The 12,500-nt window shown below is 42.5% G+C and overlaps 1 protein-coding gene across 1 annotated transcript in view; it reads right to left on the bottom strand.

Moving 5' to 3' along the window:
- The window catches only part of kcnh2b (potassium voltage-gated channel, subfamily H (eag-related), member 2b), a 223,392-nt gene that overhangs the window by 96,653 nt on the left and 114,239 nt on the right, over nucleotides 1-12,500 (bottom strand). The window contains exons 3-5 of the mRNA XM_076291440.1: nucleotides 7,587-7,739; nucleotides 6,308-6,766; nucleotides 4,484-4,695 (exon numbers count right to left, since the gene is read on the bottom strand). Of these exons, the coding sequence (XP_076147555.1) occupies nucleotides 4,484-4,695; nucleotides 6,308-6,766; nucleotides 7,587-7,739 (824 nt within the window). The remainder of the gene's footprint in view (nucleotides 1-4,483; nucleotides 4,696-6,307; nucleotides 6,767-7,586; nucleotides 7,740-12,500) is intronic.

Here is a 12,500-nt window from a genome sequence, read left to right as displayed (position 1 = left end):
AGCCTGAAGTAGAAAAACAGCTGGTGTCTCAATCATCTCCATTCAGATCCTGCATGGTTGTCTGATCCTGCAGTGATACCAACACCTGACTCATTGCTTACACACATACTGTATACACACACACACACACACGCACTCCCTCTTTCTCTCTACCACACACACACACACACACACACACACACACACATACACATATACACACACTCTACCTTTGGCAAAGAGGCATTTTCGTGCAGACAAACAATAAAAACCAGAAGAAAGAGATTGACCAGAGACTCCACCGGATACTGTCCGGCAGCACTTGTGTAGTGCCATGATGTTATGTGGCGCAATTTAGCATACTACTTTAGTTCACTTTATCAAGCTCTATTCTATAGATCTAGCCTACAGCACTGCAAACCCTAATCACACACACACACACAAACACACACACACACACACACACACACACACACACACACACACCAACTGGCTGTCGGCAGGCTGATGTTGACCTTGCTCTGTCCCGTATGACAGCATTGCTGTGAGTCACAGGGGTGAAAGGTCACACGTTATGTCCTGCACTCCAGCAGGGCCCTGGGCATCAGCGGCACGCAAACAGACTGCAAACACAACTAAAAGGTCACCTCCTATATTAAGTTGCCAATCTCTCCGAGGTGCAATCTAGAGCAGGGCAGATTGGACAGGGTACACAAAAACTATTTGGACTCAAAATGTCAGAGTGGTGATGAGAAGTTTACATCAGCACAAAATGTGGGACTTGGGGTTGGCTGGGGGGCTTGGGTCAAGGATTGAGTTGGTATTGATTAAAACTCTGAATTTAAAACTCAGTTTTTAGTTTAAACATAGATTTGGGATTAGCTGGCATACTAGCAAATGAATGGGGACAGACATGAATTTCTGGCAACTTAATATGGAATGTCACACTCATCTACTCACTACAATTAGTTTGAGCAAATACTACAAGTACTACAAGACTTGTGTGAAATTGAGCATGGAGTGATAAATGCAAAAAAAAAAATGTATACATATATATTTAAATGAATATAACCAAAACTCAAAATTGTTTAGCATCTTCCATTATTATTAAATGCCAACTTTTCGAGTGTAGCAAACCAAAGAGGTCAAATGGTGAAGCATTGATTAACACTGACAAATGATGAAAAATAATTTCAAAAGCATGCCCCCCCCCCCCCCCCACCCCTATGGGTCATGCACAGGAAAAGGAAACACAGTGAGTGGACCTATTTTTCATCATTTAGAAATGTTAACTTTTTTTACAGATGCAACGTTAATGAGGAGTTTTAAGAAGGGGGGAATGGTTTGGTGCTGGGTGATCTATGCATTTATGACAAAGTTTTCTTTTTTTATTTCAGCCAGTCTTTTCCTCATGCCCAATTTGTACACAGTTCTACTGCACACTACACGCCGTCAAGTGCCCAAGTGTGCATGAGAGGACCCACACGAGGAGAAGCCATATACTATGTGGGTCAGGCAAGGTTTGTAAACGTAAAAAAACTCAGGCTTACTTCTGTCAGGTTCTGGACACTCTTGTTTTGGGAAAGAAAAAAAGCAGATGAGATGGTTAGCATTAGCTTAGCGTAGACTTTAGCGTTAGCTTAACTTAGCTTCAACCCTTCTTAATATCTATAGCAGGTAGTGCTAGTCATTACATAAGCATTAGCAGTGGTATAACTTAGCGTGTTAGCGGTTATGCTAGCCATTTGTCTGCTGCCAGCTAAATTATTTGGGTAACACTTTATATTAAGACACATATTCACCATTAATTAGCCGCCTACTAACATGTATATTAGTGGCATACTAGCCATTTGTTAGTCATTATAAGTCACTAATTAATACCTTATTCTGCAAGACCTTCTACCTTTACTAGACCCTTTATTAAGATTTTCCCCTATGTAAGCTCCTAATTACCCCTTATTCATAGTTATTAAATAAGTTGTTGCATATGAATTATGACCTAAATATGCATGGCTCAGTATGGGGCTTGTAAGGTGGTAGTACCACAAGAACAGTTATTCACTCCTGAAAATACTTATCAAAGATGCTCTTTTCAAATGGAACTAGACACTAAACCACAAGTGCTAATAGTGTACAAATAACTCATAATTAAGTCTTTGTAATGCAGAATATGTTCCCTATTCTAAAGTTGGGTCTAAAATCGATTTTTGTATTTGAGCTAACTTGGCTGTCTGCTTCTTGTGTGCGCTGTAATACACTTAAAGGAACCATATGTAAGATTGTGGCCAAAACTGGTACTGCAATCACTTTCAAATTACTGTAGAGAGGTGTATCCCCTCCCCCTCCCCCCTGACTCGAGGTTGCCAACCCGGATGCCGAAACACTACTGACTTTGTGATTAGTAGATAGGTGGAGGGTGGCGCATCAGGCCAAAACACAGAATGACATGACAAAACACAACATCAACATCAGTTGAGGGCTGCAACTTCACTTTTTAAATGACAATATCCTGGCCGGACTACTGTTGTCAGTGATATAAGTATTTGAAATGAACATGATTTCTTAATGTCTAGTGACATATTAGGGCCATTTTATGATTAATTGAAATACATTTCTTACATACGGTTCCTTTAAAAAGTGTGAATAGGAGGCAACTTTATTTTAGGGAACACATGGGGGTTAATAAGTGCCAAATTAATTGTGAATTAAATGTGAACAAAGACCCAACTTTAATGGCTAGTATGCTACTAATATACATGTTAGTAGGCAGCTAATTATGAATGAATATGCGTGTCTTAATATAAAGTGTTACCATAATTTGTTACTTGCCTTGCGCCTTCTGTCCACCCTTCCCCCTTCACTGCTTCTGATCTTGTGGCAACCCCTGGCAGCGCCTCGACTCTGTCACACCCCAGCAGTGCGAGGAAGCCGTCGGAAACCATCACGATTGACGGCAGGGCGATTAAGCAGATATCAATCAGATGCTTGAGCTAGCAAGCGCCATGGCAGGTCGTTAATCTCTGCCACTGTAGCTACAGGCACACATTTGATACTCTCTGTCCCGCTGCTTGAAGGTGAACATTATAGAGTAGGATTCCCAGAGAGTGAATAGCAACAACCTGCAGATAAACATGCTAAACGGGCTAAACAATAACACCAAAAACATTGTTGGATTTTAGAGCCAAATACCCCAAAAAGAAAGGGATTCACTGCTATAAAAAAAACAACAGAAAATACTATGATAATCGGCAAATACTCCCTAACAAAATTAAATTAAGCTAAATGTTTTGTTTCTGGGAGTGGCTGGAAGCATTCAGTTCAGATATTGTGCATGAGTTCAGCTGCTAAACAGCGACAGCAGCAAATGAGCCGATTCGGCCTTAATCTGGAAAAGCCTTTCTAAATGTGCTATTTATTTCTGTTGACATGCCTACACACACACACGCACGCACACGCACACACTCACACACACACACACACACACACACACACACACACACATACACACACTCAAACACATCAAATAGTCATTTCTGAAATAGCCATCCAGAAAATGAAAATCCCCATAAGGCAACACACACACACACACACACACACACACACACACACACACACACACACACACATTCACACACAAACTCTATTCATTCATTGAGTGGGGTGGGGTGAAAAGACATCACTTCCCCTTGTCCAATGAGCTTGTTTGTGCTTGGTTTATCTGGATAGGCCATCCCAGAATCCTGCTCACCACGGCAGCGTCATCTGCTGCCATTTAATTCCACCCATATGATCTCTATCCCATTCAATCAAACACACACACACACACACACACACACACACACACACACACACACAGACACTCACACACACACACACACACACACACACACACACACACACACACAAACACACACACACTCACACACACACACACACACATACACACTCACACTCACACATAGATATACTGTACCTCCTCACCAAGTAAGACCTGGACTCTGCCAAGGTCCCAGTGTACATCGTCCACAGATTAAGAGTGTTCATGTGTTATGTTGTGATTAACGCTAGCAGACTGGAATCCTGATGTGCATTTTTGGGTCTGGTTTTGCAGTAAGCTTTTAAACGGCTTCAAATCCCCAACAGCAAAGATGAGAGAGCTATGTAAACTTCCCCTGATGAGAATCACGTCTGGTGATTTCAGGTCAAATATGGACACAGCAAGTTTACAGCTCTCATAGTTTCAGTAAACACAGAAATATCATCACATTATTGAAGAAAATGTGTGTCTAGTAATATTCTTCCTATCCAATAAGCAGTCAGCCATCCATTCAACCTCCCAATGTCAGAATGAGACATAGCCTAACTAGTCAAACTAAATTCAGCATCTTCCCCCAAATCTCACAACACACTGCTGCAGACGCATAGGCATGCCCTGAAAAATAAAACCGAAAACACAATTGGACACGGGAGCCCAGCTAAGGTGGAGTGTGGAACCTCTCCCTACCTGTGTGACTTTCTCAGTGACGTTGTGTGTGCGGTCAATGAGCTTGCAGGGCGCGATGATGTCCATCTCGCCCGTGGGCAGGGTGATGAGGGGGTCGGCTTTGAAGTCCACGAAGTTCAGCGTGATCTGCGGGATCTTGCTGATGGTGCGGTAGCGCATAAGGTCAGAGTCCGAGGTAGAGTTCAGGATGTTGGACTTGTTGTTGACCGCACCTGTCGGAGATACACAAGAGTCAAGCAACCTATATAAGATTGTTAATTGTGTCTAAAACCTAGTTTACAACAAATGTAATACTGCAAATGAGACTCCCTGTGTGGGAGTCTTTCTAGTTCCATGGTTGTCGACCTCTGGTCTTCTCCAACACACCTGTCCACACAACGTGTGCAAAAGTCACACAGATACCATCCTTTACACATCTGGATTCTCCTCAGGTAGGTAAATGTAAAGTGAAGAATGATGCACTTACTGTTGATCACAACTGCCAGAGATACTGTCAATTACACAACTGGAATGTCTCATAAGAATTTTATTTTATTTTATTTAGCCTTTATTTAACCAGGGTAGTCACATTGAGACAATAGCCTCTTTTCCAAGTGAGCCCTGGCCAAGAAAATGCAGCACTTAACTAAAACATAATAATAATAAAAAAATATATGTTTTTTACAAAACTTGTTTAGGTTTACTGCTATTACAATACTATTGACATCATTTAATGTGGGTTAAACTATGGTTTAAAGCAACACCAAAGAACTTTTCCACTGTCGCACGCACACTATTTGTTTATCCACCGTTTATATCACCGGCATAACGATGTCCACAGACAAGGCAGAATATGTTGCATGATTTTATGAAAGTACGATGTATTGCGACATCAGATGCAAGTCAAATTTGTAGTTTCTAATGTCTCATTCCATTGAACTACAGATCCGCTACCCGATCTGGCAAACTTACATACTGTAGTGCGGTTATAGCCGATAGAGGGCCAGAAGTGCCGTTCACCCTGTTACGATGAACCACTGAAACGATTTTGGAAACATTCTTATAAGGTACAAAAAAATCTTTGGTGTTGCTTTAAGTGGTGGTGCATTATTTGAATTAGGAGTAGGGCTTGGCTGAAGTTATGTAAATTATTACTATTACTGACATGTAAGTTATACTATTACTGCCAATTGCTATGCTTAATCGCACTGTTACAAAGACAGAAGGTAATTATGAAAGTTTACCCCAATTATTCAATTTTAACGTTTTTAAGCAAGGAAGACTTCATGTTGAGAAGCGTTAGAAACGACTGTAGATCACCGATGATTGTAGTATTGAATTGAATTCACAGCATATAACAAATCAGATTAGAGCTAATGTCCTCTGGTGCCCTTTGAGAAGAGCTGCAATCACAGCACCAATGGGGGGCTAACAGCAGGCTTAAGTGCCTATCCAAGGAGATGGGCAATAAGAGTGGCAGCAGGGAGTGGATAGCCAGAAGAAATTGCTGCAGTGTATGCAGGAGGAATACTCCTTTAGAAAGCTAAAAAATAATATGCCAATACCTGGTTAAAGAGGGTTAAAGGTAGTGGTGTATATTGAGCAAATTTGGTGAGGATTGGTAAATTGTGTTTATTGAGTTTGTTGGTTAAACAGATTGGTTTCAAGCAGACTTTAGTTAGAGGTATGTAGTGAAATGATTGGTGAGAGGAGACAGTCAGTAAATGGTATACTATGACATGACTGGTTAAAACAGGCATCAATAAATGTTATGCAGTGAGCTGATTGGTTAGAACTGGCATCAGTGAGTGCTATGCAGCGAGCTGATTGGCTTGTGGCGGTCACCTGTGCTGCTGCAGCTGGCCCGGGTGCGGTACTTCCTGTCCCAGTCGGGCCGCATGGCCTCGATGTCGTCGACGGACGAGGCGCGGCGCATGCTGTAGAAGCTCTCGCGCGAGCGGCTTTGCGTCAGGCTGCAGTTGGACGTGGACGCGTCCGGGTTAAGGCGGTGCTGTTGCCGCGGCGACGACTGTGATGTCGGCGGCGGCGGCGGCGTGGGGATAGAATCTCTGCCCAGCAGCGTCCGCTGGTCCTCGGGCCAAAGGGTGAGCGAAGGTCGCGACCTCTCGGGTACGGGCAGGAGCTCACCGAGCGCCACGGACTCACGACTAGTGCGGCGGCGAGGAGGGGTGCCCGGTGGATGGTGGGGCACGTGACCGACCTCGGGGTCGCCCTGGAGAGACTGCTTACTGTTACTGAGGGAACGCAGCACGGGCAGGCGTAGACGGATACCACGCGTCCGGCCTTACAGGAGGAGAGTGATGGAGAGAGAGAGAGATAGAGAGAGATGGAGAGAGAGATAGAGAGAGATAGAGAGAGATGGAGAGAGAGAGATAGAGAGAGATGGAGAGAGATGGAGAGAGAGATAGAGAGAGAGATAGAGAGAGATGGAGAGAGAGATAGAGAGAGATGGAGAGAGAGAGATAGATGGAGAGAGAGAGATAGAGAGAGAGGAATGAACATAGGGTGAGACAGAGAGAGAAAGTCCATGGATAATGAAGACAAGAGAATGACAGATAGTTAAATGGAATAACGTATAGTTTATTTTATATACTGTATATATATATATATATATTAACTTATTAGGTCTGGATATATTTAAGTCAATGTGTGGTGTCAGGAGTCAATGTCTGTCTTGAAGCTGCTGTGACACTTTAATTTCCTGTTAAAGGATTAATAAAGAATCTAATCTAATCTATATGGAAGATATGCCGATAAAAACTCGGTAGTATATGTTAGTATTTAGTCTATCAAGGTTATGAACCATAGTAGTAGTATTGTATGTATCAAATATGAGTAAATATGATTCAGTTCTTATTTCTGTTTTAACAATCACTGCCAAACCAGTCTCTGTGTGTGTTTGGACATTCTACTGTAGATGATGGCCAGGGTATGGTGAATCTATGTGTGTGTGTGTGTGTGTGTGTGTGTGTGTGTGTGTGTGTGTGTGTGTGTGTGTTTGTACATACTAGATGAACACCAAGGTATGGTCCTCCTGTGTGTGTGTGTGTGTACTGTATGTGTGTGTGTACGTGTTTGTGTGTGTGTGTGTGCTGGTACGTACTAGACGAACGCCAGGGTGTGGGCAGCTTGTGGTTTTGATCCAGAGTTTGGTCCTGCTTGTCGTCCATAACCTCAAAGTTAAGGATGAACATGATCACGACCCCATCCTCATTCTTCACCGGGACCACGTCCACCAGGCAGAGGAAACACCCACCTGATACACACACACACACACACACACACGTGCGCGCACACACACACACGGAGAGGATAGTGCTGTTAATGTCTCCTCCTAAAACAACTCAACAAAATACGCTCAGATAATTGGCCAGTATCTTTCAACAGGCCACCATCTTTCTGAGTCAACAAAACAGTGACAGAGGTTCACAGAAACTAAACTTATAATTTATGATAACAAAAATAAATAAACAAACAAACAAATAAATACATTTTTAAACAAGTAAACACATAAATAATTTGAGCCAGCATGTTTGAGCAAAACGAACAGCGGGGAGATGCTTAATTCAGGCACCTAAGGATTTGAGCCTGTCACACTGTGAAGAGAAACCGCACAGTGGCAGCAGATGTAAAGCCCCAACACTAACACCCGGAGTGATAAAATAAATACGGCCTGTGCCAAAATAACCAAAACACCCGCCCAGAGCACCCAAATACATTCTCAGCCTGCCACTAAATACAGACTTGGCACAGCAAAGTGCCATAAAGCTGTCATCCACCAGTAACCAGGACGCAGATAACAACTACGTAGTTGTGTCGAAGACGAGCTGACATGCCAAATTCAATGTCATATTCAGATGCATGATGTGTGATATTTATTGCATGCTACATAATAATCTGTGCCACTGACTGCAAAACACTGATAGTTGTAATCCCATATAAACAGTGTTCTTGATAAAACGATGCATGTAAGAATCATATATTTTAGTGTACTTTTGATAAACAAAAAAACAGAAATAAACATTACTAGCAAAGTAACACTTGCTTTTTGCCGTGTATTACCCGCCAGCACAAGATGCGAGACTTTTATTGCATAGTTTCAGTGCAGTGGATCAGATAGTAAAAGTAGGCTGCCCAATCCGATCAACCAAACCTCAATCAATTACAATTAATCACCTCCGATCAAAACATCAATACCACCTCCACCTTTCACGCTTCCTCTTTCAGAATATGTTTTTGTTATTCCCTTTCTCTCACTCTCCTCCTCTCCGCTCTGTCCCCTTTTTTCTCTCTTCCTCTCCTCCTTCTCTGTTCCTCTCTCTCCTCTTCTTACCTGTCGGATGTGCGGAGGCCAGTGGCAGCCCTGTGCAGTGTGCTGGTTGGCGACTGCCGGCTCAACTCACTAACGGCTTTGAATTGTCAGCTGCCACCATGATCTCCCGCCATCAGAGTCACCACACAAACGCATCAGAGCTCTGCAGAGCACGGGGCAGAGCTGGCGTGGGGAGGGGCAGGGGCAGGGGTGGGGGTGGGGGGTTGGATGGGGGCAGGGGATTGCACCAGTACATAATCCCAGTGGTGGGTGCGGGCGGCGACACAGAGATTACAGGTCTTCTTACACCATCTGGCTATGAATGATGGTGTGTATGTGTGTGTGTGTGTGTGTGTGTGTGTGTGTGTGTGTGTCTGTATGTGTGTGTGTGTGTGTGTGTGTGTATGTGTATGTGTCTGTGTGTGTTAATCTGTGTGAGAGAAATAAAGGTGTATTTATAGACTTGAGTTTTAGGGACACTGTTTTGTGTCTAAACATTGAGCATAGTACTGTAGCACGCAGTTGGTCTTAACTCACACTGGCCTTTCCTTTGCGGCAACTTCTGACTTGAAGACAGGCCAAAAGCCGCGATATCCAACGCAATAAAACACAACCATGATCCTTGACATTTAAATCCTACTGCAAGAACCTAGAAACGCCTCTCTCTCTCTCTCTCATTCTTTGTATTCCTTTCTTTTATTGCTCTCATTCTCTCCATTTCTCTCTCTCTGTATTCCTCTATTTTATTCTTTCCATTTCTCCCTCTCTCTGTCTTCCTCTCTCATTCTCTCTCTCATACTGTACACGGGAAAGGATTAAAAATGAACAGGGAAGCGGATTTGACTCCAATTCATTACATTTTCTTTTTTTTTTCCCACTCCACTTAAAAAGACTAATCCACTGTAAGATACAGGCAGCCTTTCCAATCCCAAATAAATCACAAGTCATTTCATAGATTCAGGAACATTGGCTAAGAGGGAAAAAATGCAACACACACGTCACATACACAATCACATGTCCTGGTTTCTCCTGTCCTGTCCTCGTGTCCTCACCCAGGGGGATGGATCAGGGTCCTGAAGGAACAACGAGGCCTATTTCTATACTACAACGCATCAGCATCAGGGGACATGATAAGTACGCAAATCTACAGCAGTGAATGTGTGAGAGAAGTCCTGGCTATGGCCTCGTGCTTTTTGTCCTTTTCACCTTGCTGTCCTAAATTTTGAAATTCATTTGTGAAGATATCTCAGCCTCTTAGCAAACTTCTAAAAGCGCACAAACACACAAACACACGCTCACACACACACACATTCACGCGTACACACAGACACACGCACACACACACAGACTTCTCTTCCACATAGACCTATTGTTAGATTATATGACTTCTAGGGTCCACTGAAGATGCTTTCAGAGCAATCACAGAAACAGAGGAGGGAGATTACCCTGGGCAAATCTTACAGTGGGCTTAGGTGATCTGAAGTGGATTTGGGAACAGTAAACACAGATCTGAATGCACGGAGGTGACCTGCTCCCGGCTTCCCTTCATTAAAGCGCTCCGAGCTCGGATAAAGACACGGCAGAACGGCAAGGTAATCCTTGAGGGAAACAAATGGATCGAGGAAGCCAGATTAGACCTCTGACTTCTGCTCTTTACTCATGTGCTTTATAAGATATATATATATATATATATATATATATATACATATATACTGTATATATACTGTATATATATATACTGTATATATACTGTATATATATATATATATATACAGAGAGAGAGAGAGAGAGAGAGAGAGAGAATGTGTGTATATGCACCTTACTCATGTGCATGTGAGTGTGTGTGAGTGTGTGTGCGTGTGTGTGACTGTGTGCAAGTGTGTGTGTGTGTATGTGTATGTGCAGCTGCTCCTCTCTAAGATACACACGTTTTATAACTTGCAGTGTGTAGGTCAATTCATGTCCACAGCTGTTTACCATTAATGATGACCATGGACATGATCGGCACACTGTATATGGGCTCCAAGAAATACTTTATCTATTCTAAAAAGGCAACGTTTCGATCTCAACAGATCTTCATCATTAGAGTGTGCAGACAATCTCCTTCTCTCTCTGACACGTTTTGTCTGGCACCTGTAAAAACATATTTTGGATGTGCATGCGCACCCGTTTCCACAAATACATAAACATGCACTTAGTTTATTAAGCGTTTCTTATGCGTTATGGTTTGCATATTATAGTATTTATTAATTTCCATTCGGCTATTGATTGAATTGACATTGTTGTTTATTATTGCTGTTCTCCTTGGTGTAGTCTCACCAACTTTTTAAATTGTTTACTATTAAATTGAACTATTGTATTGTTGTTATTTGTATGTCGCTTTGGACAAAAGCGTCTGCTAAATACCATAACCATAACTATACTGGGCATAGTCTCCCATTCTGGCATGATACTGGTTTTCCACCTATCCAAAGGTACACCAATGGGAACCTAAATGGAAGCCCACATCTAAGGCTGGGGATCCTCTCCAGAAACCTCAAGCATCTGGTGTTGCTGCTCAGTGGCAGCTGAGTCTTCAGCCTTCGAAGAGATCTGATGAAGATAGATCGAAGATAGATACATCAGCATTCTCTGAGTTCTTATAAGTCAAATCCCTATAAGCTGGAACACGGTCACTTAGAGACTGAGCCTCTCTGTATGTTCTTTTCCCTTTCTACCTCACTGTCACTTGAGAATGTATGTGAATGTATGTGAATGTATGTGAATGTATGTGGGGATAATGGGAGGGTAGAGACGGGGGCTGGACATGTATGTTTTGTATTGTTATATTATTTTAAAACTCTATTTTTTAATCTATAAGCACCAAGAGGACTGCCATCCAACTTCGTTGTATTCTGTGCAATGACATTAAGGAATTCTATTCTATTCTATTCACTATCCACTGACACATTTGGTTCATGTCCTTTCTGTCTAAGAATATGGAGTGCGAGTAGGGCAAAGAGGGGAGAGATAACCTACAGTGATCTCATTTACACTGCCACCTTGTGGACTCAATCAAACACTGCACAGAGCTGCGCTCAATTAAATTCCCAAGGTGGTCCTCACCTCATATCCCTTGTATATTATACATGATGTTTACCAGGTAGGGCACAGGAGAGAGAGAGAGAACATTGCAGTGCAAAGGAGTGGGCACACACTGATGCTATAACTTTTAAAAATGATCTCAGTATATCATTCTGTCCTTTAAGAGAGTGCAGCACAACACGGTGCTCTATGTCTCGAACTGTAACTCTCTGACATGGTGTAAACAAGCCTGCCTCTCTCTCTGTCTCTTTCTCTCTCTCCTCTTCTCTTTATCTCTCTCTTTTCTCTCTCTCTTCCTCTTCTCTATCTCTTTTTATCTCTTCTTCTTTCTTTCTTTCCCTCCTCTGCTACCTCTGTCTCTCTCTTTCTCTCTCTTCTTCTTCTGTCTTTTTTATCTCTTCTCTCTTTTTTATCTCTCCTTTCTTTTTTATCTCTCCTTTCTTTCCCTCCTCTGCTGATTCACACTCTTTCCTAAAGTTAATCACGAGAACGCACAACCAACAAAATCCTTGTCACGTCCGAGACCTTTAGAGAGAAGCACAGCAAATAAGTTCAGAGACACACACACACACACACACACAAACAAACACACACACACACTCACACACACACACACACACA

The sequence above is a fragment of the Alosa pseudoharengus genome, unplaced genomic scaffold, assembly GCF_046254945.1.
Source record: "Alosa pseudoharengus isolate Yale_2024_CS ecotype anadromous, Long Island Sound unplaced genomic scaffold, YU_APseudo_1.1 YU_APseudo_1.1_scf_18, whole genome shotgun sequence".
Lineage (NCBI taxonomy): Eukaryota > Metazoa > Chordata > Actinopteri > Clupeiformes > Clupeidae > Alosa > Alosa pseudoharengus.
This window is presented reverse-complemented; position numbering and strand designations above follow the sequence as displayed.